Source organism: Bos indicus, chromosome 12, assembly GCF_029378745.1.
Source record: "Bos indicus isolate NIAB-ARS_2022 breed Sahiwal x Tharparkar chromosome 12, NIAB-ARS_B.indTharparkar_mat_pri_1.0, whole genome shotgun sequence".
Taxonomy (NCBI): Eukaryota; Metazoa; Chordata; class Mammalia; order Artiodactyla; family Bovidae; genus Bos; species Bos indicus.
This window is the reverse complement of record NC_091771.1, coordinates 31,889,584-31,911,144: the sequence shown is the minus strand read 5'-3', so window position 1 is coordinate 31,911,144 and position 21,561 is coordinate 31,889,584. Positions and strand designations below refer to the sequence as shown.

General features: G+C 47.4%; 2 protein-coding genes across 3 annotated transcripts in view; both read right to left on the bottom strand.

Moving 5' to 3' along the window:
• On the bottom strand, positions 1 to 9,323 carry URAD (ureidoimidazoline (2-oxo-4-hydroxy-4-carboxy-5-) decarboxylase). Its single transcript, XM_070800246.1, has 2 exons — positions 9,048 to 9,323; positions 1 to 713 (listed from the first exon to the last, which is right to left on the bottom strand). Exons 1-2 carry the CDS (start codon positions 9,220 to 9,222, stop codon positions 376 to 378), a joined length of 513 nt encoding a protein of 170 aa, XP_070656347.1. The 5' UTR covers positions 9,223 to 9,323; the 3' UTR covers positions 1 to 375.
• Positions 9,324 to 15,933: 6,610 nt separating this feature from the next.
• The window catches only part of FLT3 (fms related receptor tyrosine kinase 3), a 70,100-nt gene continuing 64,472 nt past the window's right edge, over positions 15,934 to 21,561 (bottom strand). For both annotated transcript variants that reach the window (XM_070800245.1, XM_070800244.1), the window contains exons 21-24: positions 19,176 to 19,287; positions 18,767 to 18,866; positions 18,235 to 18,340; positions 15,934 to 16,500 (exon numbers count right to left, since the gene is read on the bottom strand). In XM_070800245.1, the coding sequence (XP_070656346.1) occupies positions 16,378 to 16,500; positions 18,235 to 18,340; positions 18,767 to 18,866; positions 19,176 to 19,287 (441 nt within the window). In that variant the 3' untranslated portion in view covers positions 15,934 to 16,377. The remainder of the gene's footprint in view (positions 16,501 to 18,234; positions 18,341 to 18,766; positions 18,867 to 19,175; positions 19,288 to 21,561) is intronic.

Here is a 21,561-nt window from a genome sequence, read left to right as displayed (position 1 = left end):
TGGAGAATAAGATTCCTTTTTTGTCCGTTTTGTTTTGCGGCTGGGGGTATAGCAGGAGAGGGTGCGGGGCCAAAACGAGCTGGATAAGCGCTTTGGAATCCGCATAGGCAGGTGGTGTCAACGGGCCGCAACGGGAGTGAAGAATTGGAGCAGTGAGCTGGATACATCGGTGGCAAAGCCCGAAACTATCAACAGATATTTTGGCAAAGGGTGCGCGTGTGGGGAGGGGGACAGAAGGGCTCGTTATTCGTGCGACTGTCTCGATTCGCCCCAGCCTCCGTGCGCGGGGGTGGACTTCGTTCCAAGCGCATCGCGCGCGCCCGCGGCCCTGGTGCGTCCCGACGTGCGTCCTGGGGTCCTCTGCTGGCGCGGCCGCTACGGCTGCTCCCCGAGCAGGTCGGCGAGACGCAGGTGGCAGATCTTCTTCACCTCGCCCAAGGCGGTGCGCAGCTCCTGCGCCGGCGGGCAGCGCAGCCGGCGCGCCAGCTCGCGGGGCGCCGCCGCTGGGTCGCTGAGGCGCACGGCGAGCACGAAGGGGAAGCCGAAGCGCGTGCGGTACTGCGCGGTGAGCTCGGTGAACCGGAGCCGCTCGGCCGCGCCCAGGTTCTGCAGGCCCGCGGCGCTCTGCTCCCGCTGCGACTCGGCGGTGAGCCGACCCCACGGCAGCTGGCGGCCCGCCAGCTCCGGGTGGCAGCGCAGGACGCCTTCCTGGCCTGCGGAGAAGCACAGACATACGGCGGTGGGAGGGTGTTATCGCGCCCCGAAGGGCTTCGGAGAAAAGCAGGGTCCCGGAACGTGATGAGGGGCACCTCGGGGCGCCCAGTGCACCCGCCCCCTCCAGCTCGTCCTGAACCCTGCGCCCCTCCAACCCCGCTTCACTCGGCCTCGGCCGGGGCCCCGGGGGCGGGGCGGGAAGTGACAAGTCTGTCCTTTGAGACCTTGGGGCCAGCAGAGCGGCGGGGAGCGGCCGCGGAGGCTCGGAATTTACGACTTGCTCGGGAGGGAGCGGGGACGCGATAAGGGAACCCGAGCGTTTCGTATCTTTTCAAAGTCCTTTGCTCTCAGGGGGGCTTTGATGTCGGAGAGGGCCGGACACAAGGGCCTGAAGACTTCCTGCAAAAGCCACGGAATGGGTTTCGCTCTGGAAAGGAGACTGGCGGGGAGGATCCACAGGGATAACATCCTTGGAGCTTGGCAAATAAATGCCCAGGGTTTTGTGACCCTAAGTGTGAGCTCTGAGCTTCTGGAAATCAGGCGTGCAAAGAGCTTTGCAGATGATTAACTGCTAAGAAACCCATTTCCAGCCGAATCCTACGGCCCTTTGAACGAAAGTGGCTTCCTCCTTTTAGGAAAACAGCACCACTCACCACCCACCGTGACTGAGGCTCGTTTCCCTTCTCCCACGGTAGATCTCAAAACAATTCTTGGAGAACAACCTTTCCTGGGAAGGCAGCTTCTCCTCATCTCCGAACACTGGCCTGAAATTGGCCACCCGTGGTGTGAGTCCTGCGATTTCAAGTCCTAATCCAGGGGGGTTTTCCTGAGCCCTAGCCAATCATTTTACTTAGTTCTCTAAAGGGAGATTTAGAATCCGTGGGGCTGGGCAAGACTTCAGATATGCTAAACAGGGAACCCGATGCGAACAATGGGGCTGATGACACCTAGCTTGCTGAGGAGTGGCAAGGATTGGAGACAATTCACTTACCCACACAGCACCTGATGCTAGCAGTTTTTCAATAAATAGCCATATTACCTGCCCTAGTAAACTCAGTGTAACTGGGCTGCCCTGCGGCTGGAAGCTTCTGTCCCTGGGGCTGAGGACAGGTGCGGGGCTCCTCTGGAAAGGAGGGGATCACTGATTGACTCTTCCTTTAATTAGGGTATAAACTCTCCCTGCTTAAATCTTATAGTTTCTGCCCAATTAAAGGATGACTGGGATTGTTGTCTTGTGGACCTGTGTCCTGAGAAGTGGGAGAACTGGGGTGGGGGGAACTTCTGCACTGAAGAGAGGCTTCATCAGAGGCTCAGAAAGGAGTAGCTGACCTGCCCAAGGTCACTGAGCCAGGAAGCTGCTTGCGTGGGGCTCCTGGACTCCAAACCACTGGTTTTGGAGCACTGACTGCCCCTTCAAGATTAAAGGTAGTTTAAAATGAAACTCAGGTCACCAGTAATCCCATTTTGGCAATACCCCCCATTTTAGAATACCTCTCCTGGGCCTTGCAAAACTGGGGGGCTTGGTCCCCGTGTCCAGCACAGCCGGGTGATGCGAAAAACGTAGGTGATAAAGTCCCTACCTGGGTGCCCCCAGCCCTGGGCTGGAAGGCGGCTGTGCTGTGGAGGCTGCCCAAGCCTGAGGCTGGGTGCCCCCTGAATCCGCTCCATACCCACCTAGTCTGGACCCCCCCAAATGGGCATGGGCGGCGGGGGTCTGGGAGGCTCACTGGCCCTGACCGCCTGCCCTGCACCCCATCCTTGTTTATTCAGATTTTCAAAGGGGTGAGGAGGTAAGGGGGCTGGGACCCCGCCTTCTCACTGAACTCAGCGTCTCCCCACCCCACCCTCCCCCCATTTCTTACTCTGCAGAGGCCTGGCTCCAGTGCAGGGAAGGAGGTTTTTGCTAGGAGGACCTGGCCGGGGGTTGGGTTTGTCCCCCGGTGGCCCCAAGCAGAACCCTGGTCCTGTGGGTGGCCGCCCGCATCCCAGACCTGCTTCTTCTTTCTGGCCCTGACACCTGGCTTCTCACTCCGTTGGGCTCTTCCCTCTCTTGAAAACATCACCTGGGGTTAATGTTTGCCCAGGACTGAGCGTGTTTTCCGCTGGTGGCAGGAGACAAGGGGGATGAGAGAAGCGCAGAGCAAAGAGAAGAAAAGAGATCAGAAAAGAGGATTTACACACACACAGACACAGAGCAGTCAAATGTAGGTAAAGGAAGATGGTGCAGGGAGGCAGGGGAGGCAGGTAGGGAATGGTAGCTCTGGAGAAATAGAACCTCCCGTTGACCCAAGGACTCCATCTTTATTGCCCCAAACCACTGATACGCCCCTTCCAATCCTTCCTGCCGGACAGCTCTCTGCCCCTTCCAGTGCTGCATCCCCAGTGGCCTTAAGCCCCAGTAGGAGGCTGGAGACCACGCCTGGGTACTCCCCACCTCCCCACCTCAGCCCTGCAGTCCCCCTGCCTGGACTGTCCAAACCTGGCTGGGTGTCTCACTTCAGGCCTTTCAGTACTGTCTGTCCTTCAGTCGCTCCTAAAATCTGAGACAGCACCGCCTCTGCCATTGGCATGGCACGGTCTGGAGATGCAGGTGTGGACAGACACTGTTTGCTGCGACCACAGACCAAGAATCTCTGCCCCTTGAAGAGTTCCTGGCACGGAGCCGACAGTCCTCATTTTATTAGCAGACAGTGGTGGCCGCTGAAGAGCAGGGGGTCGGCCTGGAAGCCCATCAACGTCCTCCAGTGTCCCCACACTGTCCCAGCTGGTGTACCCTCCCTCCTGTCCGGTGCATGGCCTGGGCCAACCTCTCTCTCCACTTGTGTTCTGGGAGCCAGCGCCTCCTTCCATGTCAAAGGCTACAATTTCAACCATCAATCCACCCCCCCACCCCACCCCCCTCCCCCCTCCCCCCCCCCCCACCCCCCTCCCCCCCTCCCCCCCCCCCCCCCCCCCCCGGGCCTGCCCACCATCACTGCCACTTCATCAACACACAAACCGGCCCTAGAAGCACTCAACCCCTAAACAAAAGGAGCGCCCTCTCTTGATTGCCTGTGGTCCTCTAGTTCCTCCCTGCCTCTCTGCTCCTCCTCACAGCACAGCTGTTCCAGGGGATTGTCTCCTCGGCATTCCCACTTCCTCTCCCCACCTCCCAGTCTCACCCCATCACACTTCCAGCCCCACCGGCCTGCCAGGCTGCACTCCTCGGGTCACAGGCGACAGACAGCTTGCTCAAGCCAATAGCCAGTGCTCTGGCCTCTTCTCTCTCAGCCTCTTGGCAGCATGTCATGTGGTTGGCCCTCTCTCCTTGGAAGATTCCCATCATCACTTATTCTCATCACTGGTCCAGATCAGCGACACAAGTGCTCCCCGACTCAGTCCTCACACCTTCTCCCTTCTGATTCACATGGATGCCCTAAGTGTTCTCATCTAGCCCCCTAGCTTCAAATGCCATGGATTATTTCATGACACCTGGGTCTAGTCTAGTCCTCGGCTTTCCCCTGAGTTCCTTTGTTATGAGCCACCTGAACACTCAATATTGTCCCCTGGATGGTTATTTGGCATCTCAGCCTTGCCAAGCTCCCATTCTCCATCCTGTCTTCTCAGTGCTGAACTCTTCCTCGTTGCAGAAAACAGACCACCACCCACTCAGTTGCTCATATAAAAAATACAGGTGTTATCCTTCATTTCGGGCTTCCCAGGTGACTCGGTGGTAAAGAATCTGCCTGCCAATGCTGGAGCCACAGGAGATGCAAGTTTGATCCCTGGGTTGGAAAGATCCCCTGGAGAAGGAAATAGCAACCTCTCCAGTCTTCTTGGCTGGAGAATCCCATGGACAGAGGAGCCTGGCGGGCTACAGTCCGTCTGGTCACAGAGTCAGACACAACTTAAACAACACAACAATCCTTCATTTCTCTTTGTTTCTGACCTGCCTTCCTGCCACAAATCTATCAAAAACACCTATTGGTTCTAACTCTAAAATTCTTCCTGAAAATCCAGCCACATCTCTTCATCTCTCCTGCTGCAACCCTAGTCCACCTGACCATCACCTCTCGATTTTACTGCTACTGCAGGCCCTCCTATGGACGGAAGAGCCTGGTAGGCTGCAGTCCATGGGGTCGCTAAGAGTCGGACACGACTGAGCGACTTCACTTACATTTTTCACTCTCATGCATTGGAGAAGGAAATGACAACCCACTCCAGTGTTCTTGCCTGGAGAATCCCAGGGACGGGGGAGCCTGGTGGGTTGCCGTCTCTGGAGTCGCACAGAGTCGGACATGACTGAAGCGACTTAGCAGCAGCAGGCCCTCCACCTGACCCCTTTCCTCACATCTCTCCACTCTCCACCATTCTCCAACTGCCTTGGTCTTTCTTGTCACTTCTTAAGAAAGACCTCTTTTATTACATATGTTCTATCCTAATACAAATGTTCTCCTAGTTTCTAGAATTGAAATGATCCTTTTTATGTATGTTAATCCTGCATCTCTTCACTGAAATGTCAGCTCATTGAAGGCAGGGACTTGTCTTGTTCATGGCTCTATCTCCAGGGCCGGGGACAATTCCCCAGGGAAGAGTAGGCACTTAGCAAGTGTTTATTGACTGACACTCTGGGGAGAAAGTGCTGTATATTTGACTGAATGAACACATCTTAATAGCCTCATATAAATACCTTATAGCCTGCATTGAAGGAAGTTATCGGTATCCAAGTCTTTGATGCTTTCAACAACTATCTTCTGAAATAAATATTAAGTAATGAATCATGGCATTATTGCTATTCTGAAATACCACTGAAAGATGCATGATTAACTGTTATGACATTTTTATTGCTCTTTGATGTTTAATACAAATCACTATTGAATTTGTTCATTATTGGCCGTGTGTGTGTGTGTGGGGGGTGTGGGTGTGGGTGTGTGTGTGCGCGCGCATGTGAACCTTCTTCCCTTTATTGTTGTCATTCCTCTGGCTTGGGAATCAGGAACTGATTGGCTTGAAAAGGTATTTTGCCAATTAGTTTTGGAGCTAAATATTAGTCCTATACTGCCACCTACTGGTCAGTAATCACCATAGTGTCTCCGAAATGAATAGTCAATCTTGGCTTACTCTTGAAACAGAATTTTCCGTTTTCTTTAAATGGTAGAATGTTTTCTTAGACCATCTAAAACAAATCTTTGACCAGATAGATCATCATAACCTGAACATCTCTATAAGGTCCCTTTTAGTTTTAGGATTCAAAGACTCTGTTACACCCAATTTGTTGTTTACTATCTAAGGAGTAAGTCGTCCCCAATGGCTCAGTGGAAAGAATCTGCCTGCAATGCAGGAAGAAATGGGTTCAGTCTCTGGGTCAGGAAGATCCCCTGGAGCAGGGAATGGCAACCCACTCTAGTATTCTTGCCTGGGGAATTTCACGGACAGAGGAGCTTGGGGGGCTATAGTCTATGGGGTTGTGAGCAAACATCCAAGAAGAAAAGCTAGACTTTTACTTGATTATTTTAAAAACTAATTTAAAATAAATTAGTAGGGGAGGGGACTTCCCTGGCAGTCAATGGTGGGGACTTCACCTTCCAATGCATGGGGTGTGGGTTTGATCCCTGGTTGGGGAGCTAGGATCCCGTATGCCTCTTGGCCAAAAAGCCAGAACACAAACAACAGAGGCAATATAGTAACAAATTCAATAAAGACTTTTAAAATGGTCCACATTAAAAAAAAAAAACAACTTAAAAAAATAAAACCCAGCAATTCCCCGGTGGGATTCCCTGATGGGATTTTCACTGCTGCTGCCCGGGGTTCAATCCCTGATCTGGGAATTGAGATCCTGCAAGTCAAGAAATGTAGCCAAGAAAAAAAAAAGATAAAAATAATAATAATAAAAATAAAACCCCAAATATCTGGTACATCAAGCATTAACATTATTGAATAAATCAGTGAATGAATAGATGAAGTCCCTAGAAACTGTTTCTAGATTTTGCCTTTGAATTTCCAGAAAATTCTTCAAAAGCTGTTGGGTTGATTATCAGGGTTTGTCTCAGTTTTCTTATCTGTAAAATGGGGATACTAATGATAATCCTTATTTTATAGGATTATTATGAGGATTAAGGGAGTTAGTAAATGCCAAGTGTTGGGAAAGGTGCTTAAAAGACAGCAATAGTAAGGGGAAAATGCATTTTAGGGGTTGTCATCATTATTTCCACCACTAACTCTGCTTGCTTAATGCCATGAAGATGATTAGATAGGAGGAAAGTGATTAGAGAGGGCTGCACTCCCAGCTGCCCCAGGCAAGTGTGGCCACCAGCACAGGGCTGAAAAGCAAGCTCTACCAGCAGAGAGGTCCCTCAAAGAACTGCCTGGAGTGCAGAAGCAAGCAAACGCCCAGGTGGCTCCAACTCCCTCCAGAGGTTTTGTCCCAGTGACCGCTTGGAAAGTCACCCCAGTTAAAGTGTGTGGGGAAGGGTAATGCCAGGCTCCACCATCTTTCAACATCCCCTTAGGAACGATTTCATTCATTCCCTTGGCAAACTTCGATCATGTTCCAGTGTTCTGTCCACCGGGTGGGATGGGATTCTCACACTGGCCCAGATACGGTGGGTCCCTCGTGTTTGCAGCCAGCTGGCCTGTGGCAGGGGGTTGAGGGGTGGGGGTGGGGGTAGGGGGGCTGCAGGATCAGCTTTGGACAGGCAGTGCGTGAAGGTCAACAGGGCCCCTACATTCCTACTTGCGGCAGGTGTGGGATCTAGTTCCCTGACCAGGGATCAAACCCGAGCCCATCCCCTACACTGGGAGCTCGGAGTCTTCACCAATGGACCACAGGGAAGTCAGGGCCTCCACATTCCTGTCAGCTTGGTTTAATCCCCCATCCTCCCCTCTTCCTGAATGTACCTAAAATGAAATAAAGGAGCCCCTTGTTTGGGAGGCTCCCTCTGACCTCTGGAAACCTCGCTGGGGCCGGGTGTCAGAGCCCTGGGCTCACAGGCCAGGACTTGTGCAGAAGAGCACCGCGCCTACAGCCCAGCTCCCTGTGGAAGCCCCTCTGTGAAGACAGCCTGTCCCCTCGAGGTCCCTCAGCCAGTCCAGGCTTCTCCAGGGACCTTGAGGACAGCCCGGGAGGCAGCCTCAGCCGCTGACCTTTGGCCTGTGAACCCCTGGGAGGCCGTGTGTCCTTCTGACTCACCTGGGATTGGCCTGGCCCCAAACTTCCCTCCTCTCCCCACCCTACACCCCCAAGGGCCTCCTTTTCTCTCTCCACCCAAAGGAAATTGGCATTTTCTACCTCTTTCTCCAGAGGGATTTCTTGAGACTTCTGTCTTTCCCCCTCCACCTCACACCCACAGGGAGCTGCTGACCTGAGGGACTCTACTTCCCTTAGCCGCCTAGTCCAAACCGGCCCTTTCTGGTAAAACATAAGCCATTCTCTCTTTCCCCCCAGGCTCCTCAGATAGTCCGATAGGGAGCAGTCTCCTCTCCAGCATACGGGACATTCCCAAAGCCAACGCAGGGCTGGGGTGGGGTGGGGGGGCGGGCACTAGCGTGACCTTTGGTCCCTGAGCAGCTTTGAGGCCAGAGGAGGCGGTTGCCTCCTCTTTCCTGGTAACCCCAGAGCTTTAATATTTAACAGCCAGTTTACCTGAGCCAAGGAACCTTCTTTTACTCTACTGTCTGCTTAACACTGCAAGGACTTGACTCTCTTTTGCAGAAGTCTGAAGAAACTCACCAAGCCTTACAGCAAAAATAAGTAAATGTGTATACCAGGGATAAACAACTAGGCTCAAATATCTCAAAACAGTTTGATAACAAAGAAGGAGTAGACTCACAGATGAGAAAACTAGAGGTTACCAGTGGGGGGTGGGGTGGGCAGGAGGGGCATTATGGATGGGGGAGGGGAGGTGGAGACGATTGGGTCTAAGATCCGCTCTGGAATATATCATACAAGACGGAGAATACAGCCAATATTTTGTAATAACTAAATGGAAAGTAACCTTTAAAAATTGTGTTTAAAAATAAAAACAGCCACAAGACCTCCCCTCCCCCCATTTTAAAAGAAATCTTTTTTGGCCACACTATGGCTTTTGGAACATGAGTTTGAGTAAGCTCCATGAGTTGGTGATGAACAGGGAAGCCTGGTATGCTGCAGTCCATGGGGTCTCAAAGAGTCAGACATGACTGAGTGAACTGAACTGATGGCTTGTGGGATCTTAGCTCCCCAATCCGGGTTCAAACCCAGGCTCTTGGCAGTGAAACCTGAGTCTTAACCACTGGACCATCAGGGAATTGCCTCCCCTATCTTTTTGATAAGCACATCTGAAATCCCTCTGTCAGCGTCCAACCCAAAACCTTACCTGACAGTGGAAGACCATCAATAAAGGCAAAAAAGTGCTTCTCTAAATCTCCCAAGCCAGAGAACGGGCGCTTGGACCAAACCGCGGCTGCGATCAGAGGACACCTCTCGATGACATTTCCAAACACATCCACAAATTCTCCAAAGTCCATGGAGTTGACCTTCTCAATGTCCATGGCTTGTGCTCCAGTGGCGGTGGCAAGACTGGGCTCCCCTCTGGGTGAGTGACTGACACGTCTCTGCTCGTCGAGTTATATTTGCTGAATGCACAGGCTTGGTTTGTTTTGTTTTTTTGCAACACCAGCTTGGCATGTTTTAAATGCCTCTGGGAAAAGCAGAGATCCAGAGTTCTTGTGCAATCAACCAACACGGGCTTAAGGTCTAATCCAGGGAGCAGAGATCTTGCAGAGGGGGAAACGTGTCCAGCCAAACTCTTCCCACCATCCAAGCAGGCAGAGGCCATATTCAGCCTCAGCATTCAAGCCAGTTAGCCTTCTGGTGCCATTAACATTTTAGCCTGCCTGCTTACTGTATTTGTTTCATGACTGAAGGACTGACAGCAAAGAAGTCAAGGAACTTTGCTTTTCAAAGAGGGTAAGTCTGGTGCCAGAAGTACCATAATTACAGGCCATGTCTTCGAATATGGAGGAAGATAAATATGTATAGGCACACCCATACACACACATGCACACGCAGGGCTTCCCTGATAGCTCAGTTGGTACAGAATCAACCTACAATGATACAGGAGATCGCCTGCAATGTAAGAGACCCAGGTTCAATCCTTGGGTTGGGAAGCTCCCCTGGATATGGAAATGGCAACCCACTCCGGTATTCTTGCCTGGAGAATCCCATGGACAGAGGAGCCTGACAGGCTATGGTCCATGGGGTCACAAAGAGTCAAAGGTGACTTAGTGACTAAACAACAATCATATGCGTGTGTGTGTGTGTGTGTGTGTGTGTGTGTGATGGGGTGGTTAAGTTGTGTTCACCTCTTTGCGACCCCGTGGACTGTAGCCTGCCAGGCTCCATGAGATTTCCCTTGCTCGAGTGGGTTGCCAACTCCTTCTCCAGGATCTTCCTGACCCAGGGATTGAACCCATGTCTCCTGCATTGGCAAGCGGGTTCTCTACCACTGAACCACTAGGGGAGCTGATATGTATTGCCTGTCGTATATGTTGCATAGATATGTGAACACACACTGGATGCTGTATCATGTGTGAAGTTTTAGGCAGGCAGCCCAGTGTGGAGGGCCTGGTCCCAGGAGAGCTTGGATCCAGGCTCTGCCCCCTGCTAGTTGGCATTCGTCAAGTTATTAAACTTTTCTGAACCTCAGTTTCTTTGTCTGTAAAGTGGGGATAATACAAGTATTTGCCTGATGGGATTTTTGCAAAGATAAAGCAAGTTAGCTTAGCAGAGTGCTCCTGTTAACATCGCACTGCAGAGGTGTCGGCTGATACAATGTTGACTGCAGGAAGTCTGCAGAGGACCAGCCACAGAACATCCTCTGCTGTCCTTTCTGCCACCAGAGCCAACACAGCTCTTTCCTGTCCCCGCAGGTTCCCTGCAGACAGGATAACAGCCAGTGTGAATTTATTTCCCATCTCCCTCCCCCAGCACCCTCAAAGCTGACTGTCCGGAAGGGAGGGTGAGGTCTGTCCAGCAACTGCACCCCCAGCCCCTCGCAACCCTTGCAAGTCTTACTCCCCTCCTGGTCCCCGGAGTGAGCAAAGGAGTGGGGAACTGAAGACAGAGCAGAAGGCAAGGGAAAAAGGGTTCCCCTCCTTGTGCATGACCCTTACCTTCCTCCGCCTGTTATTCTGCACACAAAGGGTCCTTCTTCCCCACCAAGCCCCAGGCACTGGCAGCCTGGGCCTGGAGCCTGGCGGCTCTCAGCTCCTCTGAAGCAGTGGGAGAGATAGACATCTGAATTTGCAAGTGGAAACTTCTTAGCTCATGGAAATGCTGATATGCACAGTGGGAAGGGCCTTGCATTTGGGGCAGAGACCAGGAGCCTAACCTTTTATTTGGTGTTATCTGTTGTATAACAATGGAACTCCAAACAGCCTACTAAAATAGGAAGCCTTATGCTCTGCTGTCACTTTTCCAGGGAAGAGTACTGGAGTGGGGTGCCATTGCCTTCTCCGAGGAAGCCTTAGGGTTAAGGTATTAAACAGTCCTGGACACTAAGCAATTGACTTCCCAGGTGGTGCAGTGGTAAAGAATCCACCTGCCAATGCAGGAGATGTAGGACACACGAGATCCCCTGGAGGAGAGCATGGCAACCCACTCCAGTATCCTTGCCTGGGGAATCCAATGAACATAGGAGCCTGGCAGGTCCATGGGGTCACAAAGAGCTGGGCACGACTGATCACAAAACCCACCAAAATCCAACCAAATTCCTGATATGGAACTTGGCCAGCTAGGCCACCAAAGGACCCTGGGCTCAGTTAATGTTGTCTGACTCCTCCAGTCAAATTGAAGAAATGTAAAGGCAATGGCACCCCACTCCAGTACTCTTGCCTGGAAAATCCCGTGGACGGAGGAGCCTGGTAGGCTGCAGTCCATGGGGTCGAGAAGAGTCGGACACGACTGAGCGCCTTCACTTTCACTTTTCACTTTCATGCGTTGGAGAAGGAAATGGCAACCCACTCCAGTGTTCTTGCCTGGAGAATCCCAGGGACGGGGAAGCCTGGTGGGCTGCCGTCTATGGGGTTGCACAGAGTTGGACACGACTTAAGCGACTTAGCAGCAGCAGCAAAGTGGTCAGAGGTCAGGGCATTCTCACCCTAGCAAAAAGTTAAGTTACTGAACTGTATAGTATATGTAAGAGAATTGTATGGTATTTGAATTATATATGGATAAAGCAATTATTTTCTTTTTAAATTTTACTTTATTGATTTATTTTTTAAGATTTTTAAAAATATGGACCATTTTTAAACACTTTATTAAATTTGTCACAGTATTTCTTCTGTTTTATGATTTGGTTTTTTTGGCCTCAAGACATGTAGGATCTTAGCTCCCCAACCAGGAATTAAACCGGCAACCCCTGCATTGGCAGGCAAAGTCTTAACCACTGAACCATCAGGAGCATTCCAAAGTTGTTATTTTCTAAAGTTAATTTATAGAGAGATGTAGCTTCATAATTTCCATTTAACCTGTAAGATATGATTCTTATGTCCTGGGCTGAATGTATTATTGTATCTGAGTTTATTATAATTTTTCTTTTAAGGTAAGAGACTTTTAGCAGTCCATGGAGAAAATTCTTAAACAGTCAAATTTTTATTTATTTATTTTTTTTTCAGTTGAACTGTTTCAAGCGTCTGTTCCCTTCAGTGACAACGCTTATGTTTCCTTGAGCAGAGCTTAGGGAGATAATTTTTTTTTTTTTTGGATAGGCAGACGTTTTCTCAATAGGATACACCAGGAAGGCAAATTGCTTTCCTGAACCTACTTTTAAAATTTGAGACAAATTGGGAGTTGGAGCTCCTGTGATCCTCCTCTCACCAGACTCCTTCCATTGGCTGAGCCGAAGCAACGTGAAGTTCTGGCTGAAGGAGCCCAGAGTGGTCGCTGAGGCCTGAGGAAGCCGCAGGCATCGGGGATGGGTCAGGTCTGCAGTTAGTATCTTGGTGGAGCCAACTAAGTGACTTAACCTTCTCGAGCTTAAGCTTTGGTTTCAGTGTTAAACTGTCACGGAACAAGCTCCTACCAGCCAGTTTATTAAATGAGAAAATCCATGTGACACCTTCAGCACAGCTCTGGAATAGTGTTATGGACAAATCAGTATAATATACAGAATTTATCAGAGTGAACCTTGAGGACATTATGTTACAAAAAGACATATACTGCATGATGCCACTTATATGAAGTTCCCAGAGTAGCCAAATTCAGAAGAGCAGAAAAGAGGACAAGAGCCAGGGGCTGGTGGGGGGGGCACACAGAGAATAGGGAGTCAGTGTCTAAGGGGGACAGCTTTGGTCTGAGAAGATGAAAAAGTTCTGAAAATGATGGTGAGAATGGTTGCTCAGCAATGTGAATGTAATTAATACCACTCCGCTGTACACTAAAAGACGGCTAAAAGGTATATACACTACTATATATAAAATAAAGAAATCAGGACCTACTTATAGCACTGGGAACTATATTTAATATTTTGTAATAACCTATGATAGAAAAGAATCTGAAGAATATCATATCTGTAGCTAAGTCACTTTGCTGTACACCTCAAATTAATACAACATTGCTAATCAACCATACTCTAATATAAAAGAAAAAATAAACTGAAAAAAGAATACATATACATATACACATTATGTAACTGAATCACTTTCTTGCACCTGAAAATAAGGCATTGTAAATCAACTATACATCAGTTTAAAAGGTGGCTCAAGTGGTAAATTTTATATTATGTATATTTTACTGCAGAAAAAGATCAGCAGAGACTTTTCTGCTTCTTTAAGATAATTGGAATTTTAATACATGTTGGGTCTCCAGGAGCTAAAAAAAATATGCTTTTCCAGGTGATAACTGCCCCTCTTTTTTTTTTTTTTTTCCAGTTGCTGAGGGTGGTACAAACAGTTGTTGTCTAGTCGCTAAGATGTGTTTGCCTCTTTGTGACTTCCTGGGCCGTAGCCCGCCAGGCTCCTCTGTCCATGGGACTCTCCAGGCAAGAGTACTGGAGTGGGCTGCCATTTCCTCCTCCCGTGTGTCTTCCCGACCCAGGGATCAGAACCTGCGTCTTCTATGTCACCTGCTTTGACAGGTGGGTTCTTTACCACTGAGCCATCTGGGAAAACAAATGTTAATTCTGACAAGTCACTTATTTTGATGGAAAGGATAGTGGGCATGGCAGGTGAGTTCAGACAAACGCTATGGAGCCGGTGGTCCTTCATGAAGAGCTGAAGAGTGAGAAGCAAGATCAGGAAGGAACTCAAGTGGTGGGAGGAGCGCTGAGGTGGTAGTGAGGTCACCTAGGCATCTTCTTGCTATAGACTAGCCCCTCAGGGTGCTTTTCTTCCTCCTGGAAATCTCTAAGAAACAGAGCCTTTGTTTTCAGGACAGGAAGCCAGTCCAGGCTCAGACAGCATGAAGCAGAGCAGGTGCTCCAAGAATATGGTCAGAAGTACATTCTGGGGCAGATGAACGCAAGGTGTAGAAGGCAGTGGTAAATTTCAGGTCCCAGGAGAGAGCCCGACCCCAGGCTGCCCCACTACCAGTGTAAATAATGCACATAAAATGGACCGTCATTCCCACAGAGGGGAATAAACAAAGTCATCTGCATAGAGGGTTATTCTTCCCTCTAATCAACGGGTTGGCTTTTTCTTTAATTCTGCTTCTTAAAATTTGCTCTTCTGGAGGCAGGCCTGGAGTCCTGGCGGCCAGGCTGCGGTGATGAAAAGAGTAGTGCCAGGGTGCCACCTACTGGCAAGACTCCTACAAGGGCTGGGAGGCAGGGGCTGACCAGGAGGGAGCGACACCCCGGCCGCAAACTCCGGGAATCATTAGTTGTATTCTGACACTTTTTAAAATGTGTAGTCATGTCCGGGACAAAACTTGACCCAAACGAAAGCTGACTTTGTGCTAAGAGCTGGGTTTAAAAAGAATCTAATTTCATTTTCCCTTAAGAGGTTATTTATTTTTAAAATTTTATTGAAGTCTACTTGATTTAAAATATTGTGTTAATTTCTGTTGTAGAGCCAAGTGAAAAGTCATACACACATATATTATTTTTCATATTCTTTTCTATTACGGTTTATCCCAGGATGTTGAATATAGTGCTCTGTGCTATACAGCAGGATCTTGTGGCTTATCCATCCTGTTATACTGGTTTGCATCTGCTAATCCCAAACTCCCAGTCCTTCCCTCCCCCACCCCCTCTCCTAAAAGGTTTTGAAATGCCATCCTTCCTTGGATTAGGAGTTTGGGATTAGCAGATGCAAACTATTACGTAGAGAATATGGATAAACAAGGTCTAGCTGTAGAACACAGGAAACTGTGATAAACCACAATGAAAAAGAATAAGTAAATAATTAACTGAATCATTTTGCTGTACGGCAGAAATTAACAGTGCATTGCAAATCAACTATGCTGCTACTGCTAAGTTGCTTCAGTCGTGTCCGACTCTGTGCGACCCCATACACAGCAGCCCACCAGGCTCCCCCGTCCCTGGGATTCTCCAGGCAAGAACACTGGAGTGGGTTGCCATTTCCTCCTCCAATGCATGAAAGTGAAAAGTGAAAGTGAAGTCACTCAGTCGTGTCTGACTCTTTGTGACCCCATGGACTGTAGCCTACCAGGTTCCTCCATCCATGGGATTTTCCAGACAAGAGTACTGCAGTCGGGTGCCATCACCTTCTCATCACTATACTTCAACAAAATAAGGTTAAAAGATAAAATAAATGCCATCCTCCCTAAGAAAAGATTGCCTTTTCAATATCATAGTTGGTACATACAAAAGTTATGTTATTAAGGATAATAGCATGAGGAATTTTTTATCTGTGAAGCCATGACCCCACCCAAGCCCTAAAAACTTCAAATGTCATCATGTGAAAATGAGTAAATAGTGTTAATTGTATAATCACCACTCCGTGTAACATCATGAGTGAATCTCAGCATTATGTTGTTTTGTGTTCTTGTTTCTAAAAGGAAGTAGGCTCTGGAAGTCTACAGTGTATGACACCTTTTTTTGTAAAGCTCATGACCATCAGCTGTTCTTCACCCAGTCTAGGGGCAGGAGTCATGGAGCCTTTCAAAAATCTGATGAAGGAATCAGCCTTCTTCAAAGGAAAATACACACAGGCACAAGCAACATATCTCACAGGGTTTCAGAGGTTCAGGACTCCCATTAACTCTCACTCTAAATCTGCCATGTAAACAACTCAATAATGAACATTTCTATAGTAGAAATTTTATTTCCATTCATAAAATATATCACTAAATAGCTGAAAAAGTTACATATTATTTTAAAACAGATTTAAAAAATCATATTAGCTTTTCCTTAGCAAAATGCTTTTGTCTTCTGTATTTACATGAGTATACTATACTTCAGGTAGACAATTTTCACTCAAGCCAGCCTGGGAAGGCCTTTGGATGAAGGTAGATGCTTCGGTAACGTTATCAGCTCTTCTTGCTTTGTGCAAAGGATGACTGGATTTTACAAAAGTCCCTTTGGAAACAAGAGTAAATACAGAGAGCTTCTAGAGAAAAGTCCAGCAAAGCAGCAGTTGAGAATATATTTTCACTTAGTGATGAAATTAATCTTATTTTGGTAATCTACACAGCCTGTTTAAGGTAGGCAGGGGGGATGAGGTCCTTAAGACTAAATCGTTTCTCTAGGAATCTTCACTGTGAACCTGAGGAGAGGGTAGCCCCAAGTCCACCTCTCTGCTGTAAGGTCGCCTGTTTTGGTAAACAGAAGGACGCTCTGAAACACGGCCATCCATGTTCTGATACATCTGTGTGTGGGAAAGAGATGGACACACATCACCACCTAATGACTAAGACTGCCGAGTCACACGTCTACAGTGCAAATTGTTACTTGCTTTTATTACATATAGATCATAGAGGATAGTCTATATATTAATGGACAAAGCAAATGCGGTCCTTTTATTAAGGGAGAAATCAAGTCATAGTCAAATATTTTATTTCATTATTGCTTCTTCTCTTAGATATAGAATCTCAATCTAGAAATGCTAACGCCATGCAGAAAAACCATAAAACAGAAAGGCCATTTGTGTAAAGCAACAAGGTCCTACTTGTACAGCACGGGGCCCTGTATTCAACATCCTATGATTAAGCCATAATGGAAAAGAAAACGAAGAAGAATGCATATATGTGTATACCTCAATCACTTTGCTGTACAGCAGAAATTAACCCAGCATTGTAAATCAGCTATATTTCAAATAAAATAAATTAAAAAAAAAAAGAGAAAGTCCCCCAAAGAGATCTGTTCTTTATACAATAAATACAGAGAACAGATTTCTTGGTTTTCACTTGGGAGTTTAGTGACTTTAAAATTTTTGTCCAAATGAAAACAGCTCCACTTTTTTGTCTCTCTGTAACATTAATACACATTCATATAGATAAACTAAGCAATCGTTGGCCAGTCGCTAAGTTGTGTCTGACTCTTTGTGAACCCATGGACTGCAGCACACCAGGCTTCCCTGTCCTTCACTATCTCTACGAGTTTGCTTAGACTCATGTCCATTGAGTCGGTGATGCTATCTAACCATCTCATTCTCTGCCACCCCTTTCTCCTTTGGCCTCCTAAGCAATATAGACAGATACATGGACAAAAAAAAAAGCTGAAATCACCGTTACAGTAGATAGCTGTTCAAACACAATTTTGTCTCAGGAGGCTCGGACAGCAGAGTCTGTTGTAGATCCTTGTTAAGAACTACTAATATGTCCTTCCTATGTTACATGTGTTACATCTTTTCACTATTTACTACACATGGGCACTTCTCATCTTTTTAATGGCAGCCTAGGGTTTCACAGTACTCATGTACCATAATTAAGCTTTTGATGAACTGGTCATAGCCGACCAACGGAAAAGTGCACACATGACCTTGTCTGTCTTTGGGATGAATTGTTGTTTAGTTGCTAAGTCATGTCTGACTCTTTTGCGACTCCATGGACTGTAGCCCACCAGGCTCCTCTGTCCATGGGATTTCCCAGGCAAGAATACTGCAGTGGGTTGCCGTTTCCTGCTCTAGGTGATCTTCCCGACTCAGGGCTGGAACCTGTGTCTCCTGCATTGGCAGGCAGATTCTTTACCACTGAACCATCTGGGAGGCCCGGGCTCCCAGAACTCCAGGCCTGTGCTCTTTCTTACCTGATTGAGTTGTACATTATTCCATGTGAAGGCTTGCTGTCGAGTTAGGAAAGCTCAGTACCTTCTGAAGATAGGGATTACGTTCTATTTTCTGGTCTTGTCCTCTGCACTGGTCACGTAAAAGCACTTAACTTCTTAATCAATTGATTGACATTTTCAGGAAAAGCCATTTTAAAATTTTTTCCCCTTAAAACACTTGTCCATAAGTATATCTAACCCCATATAACTTTTAAGGAGTGATCAAGACCAATTGCGATGAGGAAGGCAGCTTGGTAACTAAATTTAGTGATTAGCAAATCAGCCATGAGAGTTCTGAGTGACGGAGTTCTTTATGAAATACTGTACTGCTACCTACCGCTTCTTCTGCATCTGCCAGCTGACACCCTAAAAATGAAGTCAGGTTAGGGAAGGATGGTCGTTTCCTGGAGTCAAAAGCCCAGCAGGATTGCATTATAAAGTATCTGCAAAGACAACAGAACAGGAGCAAGACAGGAGATCTGAATGAAGCAAAATGGGTGACTTTCCACTTAACAAAGCACCATTTATTACTGCGGACCGACTTATTTATGGCGTGTTTGTCCTGAGGCAAGTACTGTCCTAGACTCAGAACTCATATCAGAAAGGACAAGTTAGATGATGCCTTTGGACAAATACAGTGTGGACCAGAATTCAGGAGAAGGGTCCCTCAAGTAAAAACTGAAACCCAGGAAAAGGTTCAGTTGTGTTCAGAAATTCCTGAAACCAAAAGGAAGAATTTCTTTTTCTTTTCTTAAGAGGAACCATGGGAACTTCATGCTAAGGAGTTTTACTTTTTTTCTCATGGGCTGGGGGCTAGACAGACTGTACATTTCCGATTTCAGCCACTTCTCAGCCTAACCTGTACTTACATTTCTTCCGTGGCATAAAATGGCTGGTCCATCTTGAACCCACTCTGGATGAGTTTGTAGAAGTTAGCATCAGCGGGAATCCCAGGGTAAGGATTGACACCTGGAAAAACAGGAGGGCGTATGACCATTTCTTTATCATTTATTCAATCAGCAGACACACAGATCCTCGCTTCCTGGACCAGCACTGTGAGGTGCTGGGCTCCTGGCAGAAGCCATGGTCCTGCTTGAGAGCAGGTTATAGGACAGACAGACAGACACCAGCGATAAACATAAAGGGGCTCAGGCTGCAACAGAAGTTAAGACTGGGGGGAGCTCTGGGAAGGGGCGTTTCCTCCACCCTTTGAAATAGGAGTGGGGGAGGGGTGCAGAGGGCACAGAATGCAGAAGCCCAGGGAACTGCAAGTCTTACCAAGCGAGAATATTTCCCAGAGTAATATTCCATACGACCAGACATCGCTTTTAATTGTGTAGATGCCCTCAAACAAGCTTTCAGGGGCCATCCACTTCACAGGCAGACGGGCCTGAATAAAACCCAAGCAGAGGTTGGTGGTGAATTTTCCACGAATAAACATCCCTTCTTTCCTCCAGTTAGTGAGATGATCACCTTTGTTTTCTCCCTAGTGTTAGTCGCTCTGGCCAGTCTGACTCTTTGCAACCCCATGGACTGTAGCCCGCCAGGCTCCTCTGTCCATGGCACTCTCCAGGCAAGAATACTGGAATGGGTTTTGCCATGCCTGCCTCCAGGGGATCTTCCTGATCCAGAGATTGAACCTACATCTCCAGCATTGCAGGCAATTCTTTACCGTCTGAGCCACCAGGGAAGTCCATTCTCTCCCTAAGGGCACTCTTACTGCTTCCCTGAGAAAATCTTATTTCCCAAGGGGACGTTTCTTACTGTCAGATTAATACTGTAACACATTAGCCTTAGACAAAAAAACTTTTGATTTCTTTAAAACTCAAGCTTGCATTTGGGGTTGGTAGGTTTCCAGTAGACTTTCCCTCCCCGATCCCCGCCTCCCTCCCTTCCCTCCCCCCAGTGAGGAGCAGCCAGTCACTTCCCCATAGGTAAGTGGATGCCGGTGAATTAGTGGAATATTTTGTCAAAGCATTTCTTGGAAGAATCTTAGTGGAAATCTCATCCACAGGAATGCGGTGAGAGCACACATGACACGGGGCTTGCAGAAATGACACCAGTTGGCGTCTGCGGCTTTAGTCACTCCCAGTGGCTTGAAAGCAGAGTTTCAAATGCGTGTAGCCTCAGATTAGAATCAAGACACAGGGACAGATAGGTTCCTGGGGCTGAGAGTTTTGAAGCATTCTCCATTTCATGGATTGAGAACCCTTCACTGAGCACGTTTAATCTGCCAAGTAAAAGCAAAGCTTGAGAAAGAAACCCTGTTTTAAATTCTTTTCAAAAGGATGAGCTGGGAGAATCAAGCTGGCCAGTCTGGTTCTTTTGACTCATTAAAGGAATTAATTGTGGTTCCAAATGGAATTGGCTTTCCTGCTTAAGAAACCACCAGCTAGGAGGTTGAGGACTTTAAAGCCATTAGTTCATCCTATTTATGACTACAGCTACAATAAGGGAGGCAGAGATCCAAACTCAGCTGAGTGTCTGATTCTAGTGGGAACACAGTTTAATTTGATTGTAACCTTTATTGTATGTTTCCCCTCCACAGACACTTTCTTCCCTGCTGGTTTTGTTAGTTTATTCCCACAGCACTACGAGGTAGTGAGTAATCCTCATGGGAAACACTGAATCACTGTGGTTGTGCACAGACTGTGTGGCTTAGACCATTCACGATCTAACCCGTGTGCGGTGCAATATTCAGCAGGTGACGTTTCTCAACCACAGACGGGTACTTTGAGGACTGAGTCAATACCTGGAATACTTAGAATAGCACTTAGCACCCGGTAACCACAATACCAGCATTTGTTGTTATTATTCTTACTTCAAGAGTAGGGACAATAAAGCAGATAGAAATCATAAAAATGAATAGCCAGAAAGAAGAGGAGCTGAAATCCAGGTATTGTAACTCTTAAAAACCATATTCGTTCAGCTATACACCATTTTATCATCTTTTAGGAGTACTTTTAGGAGTTCTCTTATAAGTAACACACATATCCTCAGTTTTTTTTTAAACAAGCAGATTCAGTAATGTTATGGCTTCCCAGGTGAGTCTGTGGTAAAGAACCTGCCTGCAGGAGAATTGAACCGCCTGAGGGTTCAATCCCTGCGTTGGGAAGATCCCCTGGAAGAGGAAATGGGAACCCACTCCAGTTTCCTTGCCTGGAAAATCCCAATGGACAGAAGAGCCTGGTGGGCCTCATTTCATGGGGGTCGCAAATCAGACACAAACTTAAACATCACTGATGTTTTAGGTCTCCTTGCATAACAGTAACAGGATGACAAATATTCGGCAACTAACATTTGATTTAAATACTATGCCTTTTAAAAATGTATATTTAATGTTTAATTTATATGTTGTATTGTAAATGCTGTCTTGTAATGATTACCTATTCTCATGATCGAAAGTATAACACAATAGTCACTTAATAGCTAAAGGAAATGAAATGAGCACAAGTAACAAGATTTTTTTTTTTAAGTATGGACTGCACTCCAAGGCCCTAATTGATAGGTGTGATGCTATTTTGTTCAACTTTTGTTACAGATGGAATAGTCCCTGATGCTGCAGAAAAACCTTGGAAGCATAAGGAAGTAGACTGCTGGGAGGAAGTTTTCTGAAGTTATCATAAATCACAAATGCACTACTGTGAGTGCAGATATTTAGATT

Excerpts from the sequence above, each read along its gene's own strand:
- URAD (XM_070800246.1), bottom strand. The coding sequence starts at position 9,222 with ATGGACATTGAGAAGGTCAACTCCATGGACTTTGGAGAATTTGTGGAT. Across the intron at positions 714-9,047 it reads TGATGGTCTTCCACTGTCAG|GCCAGGAAGGCGTCCTGCGC; the intron begins GTAAGGTTTTGG and ends GCTTCTCCGCAG.